At 41.6% G+C, this 17,463-nt stretch overlaps 2 protein-coding genes and 1 long non-coding RNA gene across 6 annotated transcripts in view; 2 read left to right on the top strand and 1 right to left on the bottom strand.

Annotated features, from left to right (window-relative positions):
- Positions 1–574: 574 nt before the first annotated feature.
- Positions 575–17,463, bottom strand: part of LOC5507331 (CD151 antigen) — a 52,984-nt gene continuing 36,095 nt past the window's right edge. For 2 of the 3 annotated variants that reach the window (XM_048729659.1, XM_032375995.2), the window contains 7 exons: positions 7,521–7,615; positions 4,667–4,858; positions 4,075–4,149; positions 2,902–3,006; positions 1,923–2,078; positions 1,540–1,623; positions 575–1,472 (listed from right to left, as the gene is read on the bottom strand). In XM_048729659.1, the coding sequence (XP_048585616.1) occupies positions 1,413–1,472; positions 1,540–1,623; positions 1,923–2,078; positions 2,902–3,006; positions 4,075–4,149; positions 4,667–4,858; positions 7,521–7,583 (735 nt within the window). In that variant the 5' untranslated portion in view covers positions 7,584–7,615 and the 3' untranslated portion in view covers positions 575–1,412. Of the gene's footprint in view, positions 1,473–1,539; positions 1,624–1,922; positions 2,079–2,901; positions 3,007–4,074; positions 4,150–4,666; positions 4,859–7,520; positions 7,616–7,738; positions 7,873–17,463 lie in introns of those variants that run through there. The other variant, XM_001627930.3, reaches the window with a different exon arrangement.
- Positions 15,467–16,688, top strand: LOC116605176. Its single transcript, XR_004291383.2, has 2 exons — positions 15,467–15,726; positions 15,917–16,688. It is a non-coding gene; the product is annotated as an uncharacterized LOC116605176 (long non-coding RNA).
- The window catches only part of LOC5507349 (neuropeptide FF receptor 1), a 35,710-nt gene continuing 35,125 nt past the window's right edge, over positions 16,879–17,463 (top strand). For both annotated transcript variants that reach the window (XM_032375984.2, XM_048729656.1), the window contains exon 1: positions 16,879–17,210. The gene's annotated coding sequence lies outside the window, so the exon portion shown is untranslated. The remainder of the gene's footprint in view (positions 17,211–17,463) is intronic.

Here is a 17,463-nt window from a genome sequence, read left to right as displayed (position 1 = left end):
AAAGGCATGGGTAAAGATTGTCAGTGCAAGGGAGAAGGGAGTGAGACATGAAAAGGCCCGACTGTTCCCAAAAAAATTGGATTTGCAATATAAGCTCAAGCGAACATGTCGCAAAAAGTCGCATGCTAAACTCTCAATTCTAAACAAAACTTCCCGATTGTTCACTGTATTTTTCTGGGGGGCTAACCAAAGACCATTCGATAGCCCTAGACAGAGACGAGCGATTAAAACTTTAAAAGTCGACACAACGCAGGGATTGGTTTTGAACGATATATCGGCCAATACCTTCCTCAGTCAGGTTATTCATCTTCCACTGTCGACGCAAAAGGTCCGATGCATACCAGAAGATAGAGGCTGCCTTGTGGTTTTCTTCCTTCATCATTGAAAGGAGGGCACCAAAAATGTTTTCAATTCCCCAGCAAAACAAAAAAAATTTCTGAATAGTAAATCAGACGCAAAGATTGGTAGAAAACGGGCCAAAGACCAAATAACACATAATAACGGCCTCCCCTCCCCCTTTGAAAGTCTAATGGTCTATCCCAAAAGATCCGGATGTTATCGATCAACACGAAAGGAACAAAATATGTGTTTAATTTTGATTCTAGAGTAAAAGCAGGACCTGTCTACAAACCAAACAAAGACGACTACTCCTGCCGCAGAAACATATCAAGGTCAAATTCTACCTTACAAACATTTGTGACAAGAAGTATCGTACGTTATTTTCTAGATTAAAATTTTGCCTAGCAGAAGCCGAGTTGAGTATAGCTAAATGCCGAGTTGAGAATACCCATGGAGGTAGAATGGAATAGAATACTACGTTCCACGTTCCTTTGAATGAAAAGGCGGGGGGCGCATTATTGGGATGGGAGGGGCTTGAAGGGGTCCAGGGTGCCACCGCTAGCCCTTTGGATATACTTGGTGGGCCAGTGGAGGTTCATTGTGATCATCCTTCAACCCAACATTTAGCAAATGCATAAATTTAATCTAATTACAGGATTTAATATATTTTTAACCTAAGCATTATACTTGCCTTCGTTATAATCTCTCTTACAATTACTTTCTTCTGTTAAAGTATTATCAATCAAAGAATATTTTATATTACCTTACCAATACCCAAACGAAACACATAAACTAATATTTATATAAATCCATATCTATATTCTCCCGATCGCTTTTTTTACAGTTTATCCCATGAAAAGTAAAACAAATGAATTAAGACACCTTCAAGATGTGCAAGCGTATGAGGAATGAGATAAATTACGTAGGATGAATTAATAAATTCTATACGATTTTAAATAATGTAACTCCAACGTCAAAACGACCGAACCCTCGCACCAGTACCCGTCAAATCACGACCGCAACAAAACCGCGAAAACAACCGCGAGATAACCGCTAGCTCTCAATCGAGCCGATTAGATCTTCTCGTATCTAATAGAACGGAACAAGCACAAGGAGAAGATCATGCCAAGAATCTGAAAGGATAAAGCAACAAATGTCAAGGCCCAGCAAGAGTCAAACGACGAAATGTTGGTATCCTACCTGAATGATTGCGATTCCGAGCCCAATTCCACCCAATGTTTTCATGTGGCTTTTGATAAAGTCTTGTAGCCCTTGAGAACAGCCCTTAATGAAGGAGCACATAGAGAATAAATACACATTCAAAGAGCTCTGAACTAATATGTCCAAATTGTGGGGAGGGGGGGCGAGTACTAATCCACTTCAAGTAGTAGATGTTTTTCGAGGGATGGGAAACTTCCTCACGTTTTCCTTTATCGAGGGGAAAATTAGTTGAGGGTGTAGGAGCGTCTACTTATTTCTAATGGTAAGTGTCAAATTGTTACCTTTTCTCTTCCTCCAGCGAAGGAGAGTATGCATGGTAGACGGTGGGGGTGGGGTGAGGGGGGGGACGGGTCCCTATTTACCTTCTGATAGTAGGTATCAGAGTCGGCGGGGGCGCCATTGCAACCAGCAGCCTTTTTCTTGCAGCAAGACTCTGGCACGGTCTGGTTCGTATTACTCTTCGCCCAAGCCGTGTTTGCCCAGTCCTTCGGCCCTTGGGTAGCTCCGCAGCACTTGAACTGGGGAAGGATAACAAAAAGGCAATTCATGAAACACAATGCATAAATGATAAAGCTTGATGGGTTTGATAACAATCGATCTTCCGATGATGGGACTGGCTAGTGTTCACAGTGGGGGCCCAAATGTCCGAACTCACCCTGATCGTGTGCCAAGAGACGAGACAAAACGTCTTTTATCGATTAATCCTTTTCTGTTATACTTTTCTATTGGTGGTTAAGAAGATGATAGAGTTTCTTTTGGAATTGCAGGATGGGCCCAGTAAACTATTTACCGGGGCTCGGAAATGGCTTCTAAACGATCGTTTTCATCGGTACCGTTCCAAGGCCATCCTGCGTTTTTCTCTGGACACGCCCCATCAACAATTGCCGTTTATACAGACCAGTCAGGGGCGGTTCTAGGGTAGGCCGAGCGGGCCCCGGTCCACTTATTTTCAGGTACTTGGCTTACAAATACAAGGAAATCCACGGAAGAACAACGAATCCGGTCCCCAATTTCTTGAAACCCTTGTTTCGGCCCCCCTTTTCAGAACTCCTGGATCTGCCCCTGTGTGTACGGTCTACAGCGACATGTCTAGCGGAAAAGGGTTGTAATTCACTAGCCATGGATCAATTAAGTTAAAAATCGGCATCTCTGGTAATAGGTCACCAGATCCACCTATAAACTTTTTCTATCCAAATATACTCATACAATTAACCGTCTTTTTGACTACCAACAAAGAGGTCAAATGGAGTCGAACTCATCTCGTCACATGAGCAGGGTGGGGTCCGAACCTCTCTGACGCCCCTCTCGAAACAGGCCTGGTCTATGTTATTTAATACGTACGATGGACTGCGCTCTGTCGACGGCTTTTGTGGCCTTCTCCTTGTTGGACTGTCCGTAGTCCAGGCTGATGGACTGGTTCAGGGCTTTCTCAACAGAGCTAATCACCTACAGAAAAGAATAGTTACAACACAATCCATAACAAAGGTAACGACTAATAACAAAGATAATCTGCAAGAATGAGAAAAACATTCACCGTACAAAGGAAAATAAAACGACATCGATAAATTTGTTCGTGTTTGAATGTGTTGTGGGGGAGGTAGCTATAACCTAAAAGATGCCTGGAAAAGATGGTATTGGTTTAGGCCAGGCGTTTTTCTTGTCACGTTAGGTGTAGGCCAGGTCGCTTTTCTTGTCACGCTTGGTGTAGGCCAGGTCGCTTACCTTGTCACACTTGGTATAGGCCACGTAACTCACCTTGTCACGCTTGGTTTAGGCCAGGTCGCTTTCCTTGTCACGCTTGGTGTAGGCCAGCTCTCTTAACTTGTCACGATTGGTGTAGCCAAAGTCACTTAACTTGTCATGCTTTGTGTCGGCCAGGTCACTTACCTTGTCACGCTTTGTGTCGGCCAGGTCACTTACCTTGTCACGCTTTGTGTCGGCCAGGTCACTTACCTTGTCACGCTTTGTGTCGGCCAGGTCACTTACCTTGTCACGCTTTGTGTCGGCCAGGTCACTTACCTTGTCACGCTTTGTGTCGGCCAGGTCACTTACCTTGTCACGCTTTGTGTCGGCCAGGTCACTTACCTTGTCACGCTTTGTGTCGGCCAGGTCACTTACCTTGTCACGCTTTGTGTCGGCCAGGTCACTTACCTTGTCACGCTTTGTGTCGGCCAGGTCACTTACCTTGTCACGCTTTGTGTCGGCCAGGTCACTTACCTTGTCACGCTTTGTGTCGGCCAGGTCGCTTACCTTGTCACGCTTTGTGTCGGCCAGGTCACTTACCTTGTCACGCTTTGTGTCGGCCAGGTCTCTTACCTTGTCACGCTTTGTGTCGGCCAGGTCACTTACCTTGTCACGCTTTGTGTCGGCCAGGTCACTTACCTTGTCACGCTTTGTGTCGGCCAGGTCACTTACCTTGTCACGCTTTGTGTCGGCCAGGTCACTTACCTTGTCACGCTTTGTGTCGGCCAGGTCACTTACCTTGTCACGCTTTGTGTCGGCCAGGTCTCTTACCTTGTCACGTTTGGTGTAGGCCAGGATTCCAGAAGCAATTTCCAGGACAAAGATAACCAGAAGGAGGAAAAAGTACTAAAAAGTAAACACATAAGCTAGTGTTAGTAAATGGCTGCACTCATGTTTTTTAGTACAAGCGATTTTTTCACTGCTTTTTACATCGAATTTGACATAAACCTATGCCCACGGGTGGACATAGAGCCTAGAAACTATGCTCATTATTATCTACTATAGTGAAACACATTTCCCTTTACACAGATATGCCTGCTAAAAATAAAAGTACAGATAGGGTACAAGTGTGATTTTGTTATTTTAAGCTCTTTTTTCTTATTATAGTCTTTATTATAGTTTGGACATGCGAAAACATTCCATTAAAACTAGAATTTCATATTGCGGTGATGCCATTTCGCTATGTTTTTCGTATTAGCGGTGGTCAGTTGACATTAACAATTAGAACAAAAAAAAAACAGAATCCTCCAATGAAACATTTAAGAAACCAAAAGAACCCAAGGCGCTCTCACGTGCATCATCCGCTTGGTCATATTTCACATCTTCACTAAGTTCACGCGCAAACAACAGGGCTGCCACCTACCAACAGAAGAAAGCATTTGTTTTCTTTGACAGCGCCACAGCAGCCAACAAAGCCGATGAACATGACGAGAGCGCCTGCGGCTATCATGATGTTCGCGGCGGCCGTGAACCCGCTCTGTCCCATCAGGGACGCGTATTCGTTAGCGCTGACTCGGGTCCAGATCCCCACGGACATCACAGCGATCCCCGCGATCTAAGTAGTCGAAAGATTTGGAATGAACATTTACGAACATACATATGGTACATATCAGTCTTTAAGGTCATATTTTCAGCATTTCCCACCGTCTGAATAGGAAAACTTCAATACTTCTAAGATGGCTATTTATGCGTACATACAAACAAAGGACATTCTCTTCTTGGGGGCTATGTTTGGTATGTTACGGTTAGACCTGATAGTTCAAGCAGTTCAATTGAGTGGCACATTCAAGCCCAATAAACAGAAATGACTGCGCCCGTCACACAATAAAACGACGGAAAAAACAAAATCTTTAAACAAAATGTTGCCGCTAAAAGCCAAAGCGGCGCGCGAGTTTGACACCGAAAAAGTCACGTGACTTGCTAGTGCCAGTCCCCTATTGTGGTAAAGGCGCGCACCTAGCACGTGACCTAGTGTGGAGATCGAGGTGTAAGCTAAACGCACTATTATCTTGCTACCTAAGGCTGGATACCTATCGAAATTAGGGTTTTGGGCGATTCCAAAGCATACAAAAGGCTGATAAACGCAGCATTCCCTTGCTTTGGGGGTTTGGAGTCTTGTTTTATTTATAGAGCTTTAGGCAAAAGACATTTGAGAAAGCCATCTAAAGCACGGCTATTTTGTTCATAAAATAAAATAAAAAGTTTATATGAGGCAATGTCTTGCGGCAACTTGCGCGACTTCTGCTACGATATCTCCCATTTAAGTCACTAACGTGCAACAAAAAACGAATTGTTTCTAAACAAAGATACACACGAACGAGAAAGAATATATAAACACATCCGCTTAGACAGATGGGAACGGTAGTCATCTGTCTATTATGCTGATTTTATTTTATGAGCAGAACAAATATAAACAAGATTCAGTTGCTTCGCTCAAGGTATCGCTTTTAAAAAAAGCGATACCTAAAAAGTTCTTAAAAGAACTTTATCAGAATAAAAAAAGCAGTCCCAATTCCACAGAATTTATAAATCTTTTTTTTGTAGACAGTACAATATTGATCTTCGTGATGGAAAGACTTCGCATGATATAATCCAATCAGCCGGTAAATGCACGCGACGACCATAGGGATTTCTCTTCATGAAATCAAATTAAGTCGTTTGCCCTCATGTGAACTTCTTTTGTAGCCTAACGACAATCAGCGGTCTGTTTTTTTCATTGCTGTATATTATCAGCAAAATTGTGTGCTTTCCCATACAAGCTTATGAATAAATCAAAATTTAACATCTGTCATAAGTCAGGCGAACTTGTCGACTAGGGATAGATTACGTTTCACACTGCACTAATTTATAGAGACAGGTTGGTAACCAGAAAAGCACATGGAATACTCCGTACATTTAAGTCAATTTAGTTTGGAAATGAACTTAATATTAAGCAAAACAAAGCAGCTTTTAGACATTGTAGAATAGACGAATATAGACGGATAGGCGAAGCCACATTGTGTGAATTTCTTATTAAAGTCATCTTGGCTTGCGACCGCGATACGATTGTGCTATACCTGGTATAAAGGCGTTTCAGTCGTTTTGATTATTCCCAGAAACGCGAGAACGCTGATTGGCCTATGAGTGGGTGAAAAAACGAATTAAGTTTATGCAGGTTGAGCTTTGCGAATATTATGAAAAATGAGAAAAAGCCAAAGCAGCAAGCACCTATTAAGATGTCTTTTAACTCTGCAGGAGATGGTAATTTAGGCCATTGGAACCCTAGCTTTGGGCATTATACCGTACTAATTTCGCTTAATTCATGATAAAAGAAAAACTAAGCAAAATAAGTCGTAAATTCATGGGTCAAAGATGGCGCCAGTTCCAGTGTGTCAGCTATGAGAGCGGCGAGAGAGACACCAAGCAAGAACAACACAGGTGGACACTGCGCCAAATGGTAATTCTTCCCTCACCATTGTGACAAAGCAACGCAATAAAAAGACGAAAACAGCTTGAAATTATTAAAATTCAAAGATTCTCGAATAGTTTGTCTGCTGTAAAAGGCAGAGGCTGTTTACCGGAAGCATAAAGCGGATATATCGAAAAGAGAAGAGCGATGGCGGCCAAGGGAGGAGAGTTTCTGTTCGATTTTGAGGAAAACCAATTCAAGAGTTAGCAGACAATCGCAAGGAAAGCATAATGTTTTAAATGAAAGGGCGTTTCTAAATACGCATGTACTATATACTGAATAAATAAAATCCTTACTATTTTTTGCGTGTATGTTTGTTCAATCGTTATTTGTTAGATTGGACATGCACTCTGTGAAATACAACTCGACAAAAAAAGATAAAGAGAACGGGGACTAAGTCGACAGCTACACGCTAAACGTTCTCCTGGTGCATTCTGCGTTTTTCATAGCAGAGTGCAGCAATGAAATTTTGACCCAAAATTCACTTATTTGACCTCGATATTAGAACTCGCAATGGCGGGCTTGGTTTATTTACCAATACAAGGAACACAAAGGACCAAATGGTCGAGCTTCTCGGGCCCTTTTCGGGCGTTTTGGTGACATGTTCGTGGCTAATGAATTGGCTGGAATAGATTCCTGATATGATTTTACTGCACTAGTTTTAAAAATTAATCAGGCGGTCAAGGAAAGCTAACATTAAAAGAGTTATAGTGTATCATTGGGTCATGTAGCCGTAGTATTTTTGGAAAAACACAAGACTAGTACTTACCCAAAACACAAAGTTGAACGCGAAGAGCAGATATTTCATGCATTGCATGCCACAACTAGCCATCTTTGCTGGCTTCGATTCTTCCTCGAACGGTTCTACAATGAATAAAGCAAGCAAGTTAGTTTAGACTTTTTGATTCAAGGTAATTTGAGAATTAGTCTTGAAATAACATGTATTTGTTCGGCGACGAATGTGATCTAGCAATGTTTAAAAGCTACCTCGGTTTTGCTTTCTTCGCCCGATTTCTCACTCTCCGAGGCACTCCCAGCTGTTGGCGATGGGATGCAAATCACTCGTTGTATATTTTACTACGAATAAATTTCCCTTTTTCCCTCAAATGTACTTTATAAATTAGCATACGTTCAGGAGAACAAAGCTCCGATCCTGTCTTCGTCGTCGGGGTAACAAAATCGTCCAATCAGAGAAAACATAGAAACCTTCGACTCTACAAATACGCTCCTTACAATGCACATCTAATCATATATTTTTAATTTTGAAAGAGAAAATACAGCTAACTTTCTATTTGATTTGAAAACCTATTATGACCAGTTTAAAGACAATATATAGACAATACAATAACCACAAAATCATTTTGGGAAAAAAATGAGATTAAGAGAATATTTTCCCTTGAGTGTTCATTTGAGAAATGTTAATTTATTTTATGCCAAAATTTCGGCAATAATTGTTATTGTCGGGCTATATCAGCATATCCTGCCTTAAGGGATGAATTCAGAGTTTTACAACAATTTGTTTATTAGGGGTTCACACCTTTGCTTGTGATGTACGCTCGAATTTTTATCGTGATCTTTGGAAACCTTGGTGAATTTTGGTTTGTCTAATCAAAAAGCGATAATGACCGACAAGGATTGGCAAATAGTGTGGCTCAGATCATGTTAGCGCTTAATATATGCATGTTATTAGTTAAGCCCACTTGGGGGAAACCACAGACCTTAGTTTGGTTCGCACGCATTGAGTGAGAAAAAAAAACCGTTAGTGAACCTTACTACCAATTTACCCCAGCGAAGAAATAAACACCATCTGAACTGGCGCACCATGATGGCGTATCATATCAAGGCCGGCCTCAACAGGAAACTTACTTAACAGTAATTAGTAGAGGATGAAGCACGAGGAAAAAGTATGATGGATATGCTTTAAAAATCCATCGAACATGACTTTTATAGATAGGTGCTTGCAACAACAATTGATCAAAGCGACTTCTATCAGTCAGCGATTAATATTCTGATGGACCCTGGGAAAGCTTGCCGCAAAAACAAACCCTCGGGCATTCCATAGTTCAAACCAGTCCCTAGGTGGGTGGTGGGAGTGTATGTGAGGTGGGGGGGGGGGGGGGGGGGGGTCAGCTTTAAACATGACGGGGGAGGGCAGGATAAAACGGAGCCTATAATTTGATACCTGAAATAACTTCAATGTTGACCCCCCCTCCCTTACTTCTCCCAAAAATACCACTTACAAAAGTAACAATTTCCGAAAAACGCGACCGCACACCATGAGTCGTCCCGTTATACAACCTTCCCACCTTTTTGGTTGTTCTCGCCTTTTGCTCCAAGGGTTTTCTCCGGTTTTTCTACCTCTATAAAAACCAACAATTTTGACCTAAGCTGTGTTCTGTGGTCAGACTTGAGTCAGTACGGTGGCGACAGGAGCAAGGTAGTTTTTGCTTATATTCGCTTGATATTTTTTGCATAGATGTTCCTTGTGTTACATAAACCAAAATAAGCTTTAGTATTTTTGATAGATAATCAGTGAAATTGCCCAATTTAGGCGAAATTGCTACTTTTTTCATGATTTATGGCAACTTTGCTCAATCATATCTCAAGATATGATTGAGCAAAGATACATACAAAAAAAATTGGAATAAGCAGTATGGGACAATGCTAAAATTACCAAATAAACGCATTTGGTGAATATCAAAGAATGTCAATTCCAGACATCATTTCCAAGGTTTTCATTGGCTGCATATTGTGACAACACCGAACTTTGCACAGAAGTACGCTATTAGTATGCGAATTTCAAGGGGTTTGGAAAGAGGTGCGATGTTATTCCTTTAACTCTAAAGAACAAACTTTCGCATAATATTGGCGAAATAAAACAAGCGATACAAAATGAGACCAGATGCCTGCACATATCAATCAATGGTTGTCGTTTTTCTAAATGGTCTAAAAGAGCCTGGGGCGAGCGCGCGGAAGACCTGTGATATTCTAAAACGTTAGGGACTAGGCTCCATTTCCAAGATGGCTGCCAGCGACAGTGCTGAAACATTGGCTGAAAAACGCAAGACTAGTTCCAGTACCGCGCGGTCAAACTAGCCTTTTTGTTTTGAAATGGCGGCGTTTTACCGGCGGCTGTCACATTTCGACGAATGCCGCCAAACCTAAGGCTATAATTTTCTTTATGACTCCCTCATTATCAAACAAATATGTCATCTTTTGTACAGTATGGATTTAATGCCGAACAGTAAGCCAAAACAACGACTGAAGTCATCCTTTCGTACCTTTACTCGAACGAGTCAACACTACGATTGTGATTGTTTTTGCCAGAACACGCGCATGCGCATACGTTATTCGGTGCTGGCACTGCCAGCAAAATTGTAGTAAACACAAATTCCTGCAAGTTTACGTGAAAATTCTCGATTTACAAAGCCCTAGAGCGATAAAAAAGAGATAAAAACGATTGAAGCGGACTACAAAATATGGTATATAAGGCCTAATAAGGAAATGACCGAGCAAGCTCGAAAAACGACAGTTTTTAAAACAAGATTCACTGATATGGACTTCTCATAGAAGAGAAGAGCACAATTCTGTGCGTCACAAGATTCACGCTAGCTTCTTGTCATCTTCAAGCTTTAATCTAGAAGTACCTATTCGCTTCCCGAAATCCTTTAAGGTATCTTATAAACCTGGTAGTACCATTCCACTCGCTTTCCGTAATCTTTAAAGGTATCTTATCAACCTGGTAGTACCATTTCACTCGCTTTCCGTAATCTTTAAAGGTATCTTACTAACCTGGTAGTACCATTCCACTCGCTTTCCGTAATCTTTAAAGGTATCTTACTAACCTGGTAGTACCATTCCACTCGCTTTCCGTAATCTTTAAAGGTATCTTACTAACCTGGTAGTACCATTCCACTCGCTTTCCGTAATCTTTAAAGGTATCTTATCAACCTGGTAGTACCATTCCACTCGCTTTCCGTAATCTTTAAAGGTATCTTACTAACCTGGTAGTACCATTCCACTCGCTTTCCGTAATCTGTTAACCTGGTAGTACCATTCCACTCGCTTTCCGTAATCTTTAAAGGTATCTTATCAACCTGGTAGTACCATTCCACTCGCTTTCCGTAATCTTTCAAGGTCCCTTATAAACCTGGTAGAACCATTCCCCTCGCCTTTCGCCATCTTTAATAAGTAGCGTCATCTCCAAGTAGCATTAATTAACCAACATATTCTTTTCTAGCTGGCGCACTTACTAGAATATGTAGCTGCAAATTCGTCAAGATCCTCTAGATGTTTAGCCGTAGTGACTTGCCTAGACTATTATTAGTGTATTAATTTTATCTCTGTTAACATTTACACAGCTTTGTACGTGGCAAGTCTAACTTTTATGTAGACTCCACAATAATAAAAAAAAATGGTGCTCTGGCGTCGGTCTTAAAAAAACTATAAAAAAATGTTACTTCTTCACCGACTGGAGAAATATTTTCGGTTTTATATATGTAATTTTTTCTTCTTCAATATCTTATCTAAAAAAAATAGATATATTTTTTCTTTTCCGTTCCTTTGGTGCTCCATATTTATAACCAATTTTTGCTTTGATATTGTTGTTTTTCTCCACGGAAGTGGGGAATAAAATATTGCGGGGAAAACCCGCTGCAATTTAGACAAGACTATGTGTTCAAGCTTTTTGCGATCTCAACAACTGAAAAAAACAATCTAAAAAACGACAAATACTACATGAAAAAGCCAAAATCTAATCCTCTTTAGAGTAGATGGGTGGGTAAATGCAGGGCCGTAGCAGGGGGTGGGCCACTGGGGGCACTTGCCCCCACCCCCCACCCCCCAAATATATTTTTAACAATATAAGGAAATGACCTGTAGGGGCGTGGCTGTGCCCCCCCCCCCCCCCACCCAATATTTTCTTAATGGTTCTGTATTGTGTCCCCCGATCTTTCGAGGCCTGCTACGGCTCTGAAATGGGAATAGAAAGTGCGTATTGCGAATATTGGTTATCCAAGTAATAATAATAGTATTTCAACGAGCCTAATCGCACTCTAAGTACAAGCAAAGGCAAGCTCCCGCAAAAAAGGATTCTAAAGCCAGACAGTTGGTAAAAATATATCTAAAAAGCTAATGAAGTACCCCATTTGTCAAAAGAAGGCAATCACAGGCCTCCAAGTTATGTTGCTGTTTTGTCGACTGTCTCGTTTGTGGCTTTTGATTAAGGTACAAAAAAAGAGCGCCCGATTCCGTTTAGGCTATCGGAAAAGCAGTGGCTTTACTGGGACTTTTTTTAAGTTGTAACAAGGTATAGAATAAACTTTTTGAATATATTCGTGACAGAGAGATTCCACTAATGTTTGGACTATCACAGGTGCCGTAAACACTTTAAAACAGTCCATTATATGCTTCATTTGCTCTCTAGGACAGCACATCATACCGTGAACACTTGAAAACAATCCAGTAGGGCCTTTCGGACCACCTCATTGCATCCTAAACACTTGAAAACAATCTAATAGGCTTTCACTCTCTAAAGGCTCTCGGTGCTTTTCAATTGAGATGGGATTCCATTAGTTTATCAAGGAGAACAATAAGGTAAAATTACAACTGTTTCGAAATAGAAGGCAATATTTAAGCATTAGGCTAAGTTCAAACGTCGTGTTATCCGTAAGCCGTATTCAATGCAAATGCATGCAAATGAAGATGAAACAATCAATCCGATTCATTTGCATTAAATACGGCTCATGGATAATACGATGTTTGAACTTAGCCTCAGAAGCAACAAAGCCGTGCATCAGACCGGGAATAACTTTTAAGATGAGGATTATATACGACTCAAGCAATAATACGGGGGCTCCCTCCCCCTCCACACACACGTGCAGTCTACTCCCCCCTTTTAAGATGAGGATTATATATATACGACTCAAGCCATAATATGGGGGCTCCCTTCCCCTCCACACACACGTGCAGTCTACTCCCCCTTTTAAGATGAGGATTATATACGACTCAAGCCATAATATGGGGGCTCCCTCCCCCTCCACACACACGTGCAGTCTACTTCCCCCTTTTAAGATGAGGATTATATATATACGACTCAAGCCATAATATGGGGGCTCCCTTCCCCTCCACACACACGTGCAATCTACTCCCCCCTTTTAGGATGAGGATTATATATAAGACTCAAGCCATAATATGGGGGCTACCTCCCCCCTCCACACACACGTGCAGTCTACTCCCCCCTTTTAAGATGAGGATTATATATATACGACTCAAGACATAATATGAGGGCTACCTCCCTCCTCCACACACGTGCAGTCTACTCCCCCCTTTTAAGATGAGGATTATATACGACTCAAGCCATAATATGGGAGCTCCCTCCCCCTCCACAAACACGTGCAGTCTACTCCCCCCTTTAAGATGAGGATTATATACGACTCAAGCCATAATATGGGGGCTCCCTCCCCCTCCACAAACACGTGCAGTCTACTCCCCCCTTTTAGGATGAGGATTATATACGACTCAAGCCATAATACGGGGGCTCCCTCCCCCTCCACAAACACGTGCAGTCTACTCCCCCCTTTTAAGATGAGGATTATATACGACTCAAGCCATAATATGGGGGCTCCCTCCCCCTCCACACACACGTGCAGTCTACTCCCCCCTTTTAAGATGAGGATTATATACGACTCAAGCCATAATATGGGGGCTCCCTCCCCCTCCACACACACGTGCAGTCTACTCCCTCCTTTTAAGATGAGGATTATATATAAGACTCGAGCCATAATATGGGCGCTACCTCCCCCCTCCACACACACGTGCAGTCTACTCCCCCCTTTTAAGATGAGGATTATATACGACTCAAGCCATAATATGGGAGCTCCCTCCCCCTCCACACACACGTGCAGTCTACTCCCCCCTTTTAAGTTGAGGATTATATACGACTCAAGCCATAATATGGGGGCTCCCTCCCCCTCCACACACACGTGCAGTCTACTCCCCCCTTTTAAGATGAGGATTATATAAGACTCAAGCCATAATATGGGGGCTCCCTCTCCCCTTCACACACACGTGCAGTCTACTCCCCCCTTTTAGGATGAGGATTATATATACGACTCAAGCCATAATATGGGGGCTCCCTCCCCCTCCACACACACGTGCAGTCTACTCCCCTCTTTTAAGATGAGGATTATATATAAGACTCAAGCCATAATACGGGGGCTCCCTCCCCCTCAATATAAGACTCAAGCCATAATACGGGGGCTCCCTCCCCCTCCACACACACGTCCAGTCTACTCCCCCCTTTTAAGATGAGGATTATATATAAGACTCAAGCCATAATATGGGGGCTCCCTCCCCCTCCACACACACGTGCAGTCTACTCCCCCCTTTTAGGATGAGGATTATATATACGACTCAAGCCATAATACGGGGGCTACCTCCCCCCTCCACACACACGTGCAGTCTACTCCCCCCTTTTAGGATGAGGATTATATATACGACTCAAGCCATAATACGGGGGCTCCCTCCCCCTCCACAAACACGTGCAGTCTACTCCCCCCTTTTAGGATGAGGATTATATACGACTCAAGCCATAATATGGGGGCTACCTCCCCCCTCCACACACACGTGCAGTCTCCTCCCCTCTTTTAAGATGAGGATTATATATAAGACTCAAGCCATAATATGGGGGCTCCTTTCCCCCTCTACACACACGTGCAGTCTACTCCCCTCTTTTAAGATGAGGATTATATAAGACTCAAGCCATAATATGGGGGCTCCCTTCCCCCTCCACACACACGTGCAGTCTCCTCCCCTCTTTTAGGATGAGGATTATATATACGACTCAAGCCATAATACGGGGGCTACCTTCCCCCTCCACACACACGTGCAGTCTACTCCCCCCTTTAAGATGATGATTATATACGACTCAAGCCAAGGCGGTGTGCGACATGAGAATATTCTCCTGTCTAAGTGGAAACGCGGCTTCTATTAAATAAGTAAATGTCTAGACGTTATATATTTTGAATAGAGAGAGCCAGAGAGAGTTGTGTTTTTTTTTCATCTGGTTAAAAGCCACGAAAAAAATTGTTTTTTGAGTAACATTTTAATCGCTTTCATCTCATTTTCATTTCAAGCCATTCGAACAAATTCTTTTATAATCTATTTTAATCAATCTACTAACTGCCATAAAAAATCCCCTTACTATAGGCTAATTAAGGCTTGTTTATGGGCTTGTACGCGGAAGAAAACGATTTTCTTCAATATCTCGCGAAGTATACATGGTAATTCAATAAAGCTTGGCATAGTGGTACATCGTGGTAACTTACAACAGGTAAAATTGTTGTTGCCATGGATACTCGTTTAATTGCATAAATTTGGATTTTAATTAGCTAGAATCATTAAAGTGAAAATGGGGAAAAAAATTGGGAAATCTTAAGGCATATATTTGTTTATTGACATTACACAGATATGAAATAGCCTTCGCACCTGGTCCAGCTATTAATTTTAGTGAAATATAGAATTTTGTATGTTACCACGGTAACCGCTGTCATGGTTACGGGGTCGATGGACCAGATGCAAAGGCTATTTATTATGGGGATTTTGACAATGAATAAAATATGTTCTTAGAACAGCAATTTAGACTATAAGTTTTTCAAAGTTTTTAGCTAATCAATATGCAAATATATTGACATTTGCAGCTTCCATGGCAACAGACTATGCAGATCATGTTTTTCTCCTATGGTTATTCACCATGCCAAATTTGGTTGTTGTAGGTTATCGCAGCTTAAGACGCTTATTAGGAAATGTGGCAATTACAGTCGGCAACCCATGGCACGACAAGTCATTCACCCCAACAAGCTTGATAGAGTTGGTGATGGTCTAATGGAGCTGCAAATACTCCGACACTAATCAAGAACGCAAGAGAAAAAAGAGCTTTTTACAACTTTTTACAGCGACCCACCCCACCCCAACAGGTATGCATTGTGGCCTGGGATCTATTGTTTTCCTAGAACAAATTTCCGAATTAAAGACCCCAGTTGGAAAGATAAGCATGTGTGCTATAATTCTGCGAGGTTTATTTTGCCATGCATGGTTGGATTTTGAAACCATCGGTCGATTCGTCAGGTTTGTCAGGGTTTGCAACCATGTCTATTTCATTTACAGGAGGTGACGGGAAGGATTTGCAGCGGCTAAAACAGCTTGGAATGGCAACTTGTGGTTGGTTTGAGCAGCAGCAGCAGACGGTTCAACCGTAAAACAAGTTGACGACAAGCTCAAGTTCGCTCATACAAACTCTGCAATATAGACCTTCTAAATAAGTGAGCCTGGGCTATCTAACAAAAGAAAAGAACACGAATGCCAGAAATCTGGAAAAATGCAAGAGATTTCTTCTTTATCGTCTTTCTTTAATGCAGTGGTCAAATGTCCCACAGGTTTTAATTTATTCAAATATCACAGTAATTTGTCAGCCTTAGGAGGTCAAAGTGTTCTATATTTGTTAAGAAAGGGCAAGCGATTCTGAATTGAATTTTGTCAGAATTGAATAATTTTCGTTGTCCATGTATACACTATAAAATCGCTATTTTAGTGACACTGCGTTTATTTAAAGTTCTGACTCCGTTTGTCCCGTCGTAATTGTTGCGGTTTCCATTGTTTTTTTTTCACAAACCTCTTGTCAAGTTTAAGAGAGAAATTTAAATGGACTTACTTTTGCAAGCGAACATGGTCTTGGACTTTAATCTATGTGTACTTACATTGTTTAATATCAAGGAAGGGGATACCATCGCGACATAATCATTCTAGAAACAACTCGACTTAATGAAAAACGGGAAAATATAGAGCGGTTTATTAAAACAGTGGAGGCAAGCAATAAATAAATTAATTAATACCCCCGATAAGAGATATATGTTTGGGAAATAAACTAAGTGAACTATAATATCGGATTGATGAGAAATACAAGTCTACGTGATTATTTGTCCAGTGTTGGCAAGAAATGACTCAGACATGTTATTTTCAAAGTTTATTAAAAAATTGCCCTTCATTTAGCAAGACAATGGCAAAACGAACCCCCACCCGCATCGATGCTTTCCCTCGCTCCTGGATACTGGGAAAACAAGCTATTACTCTACACGCCAGATAAACGTGCAACATCACATTCACGCAGGCGTTTGTTTGCTTGTCGGTAACGGATTACAGCGTTGTGTTTGTTAACAGCTTGGCTAAAAAGGAGTGATTCGCTTTGGAAACTTGGATATTGTTTTTATGGTCCCATCAGCCGAGCTACGGTGACAACGGTGGTAGTGTGAAAGTGCAATAAAAAGAGCGTAAAACAACGCGAAACCATAATGCGAGAGGATGTTGAGTATACAGTTTGCCTCACGCGATAACAAAATCAGAAAATGCGTCAGTGCAAGTGCAACTTTCTCAAGCTTTAAAAGTTCAAGTTCTAGGAAAGCAGGTATGTCTTATCTTTCTAATGAAAACCTTTAATAAGTCGTTAAAATCCGCCCCATGAGAAAATATTTTGAAACAACATCAGGGTTTTAATCAAGGACCCGGAACAGTTCGGCGGCTTTTGGGAAAGTTTTTGATGTAGTGAGGGTTGAAACGGGTTATTGAAGATGTACACAAATGTGACAAAATATAACCCACAAAACTAGTGCGCAATATATATAACAGCTGGCGACTACAAGGGAGAAATAAGATTAAAA

Source organism: Nematostella vectensis, chromosome 6 (genome assembly GCF_932526225.1).
Source record: "Nematostella vectensis chromosome 6, jaNemVect1.1, whole genome shotgun sequence".
NCBI lineage: Eukaryota > Metazoa > Cnidaria > Anthozoa > Actiniaria > Edwardsiidae > Nematostella > Nematostella vectensis.
This window is presented reverse-complemented; position numbering and strand designations above follow the sequence as displayed.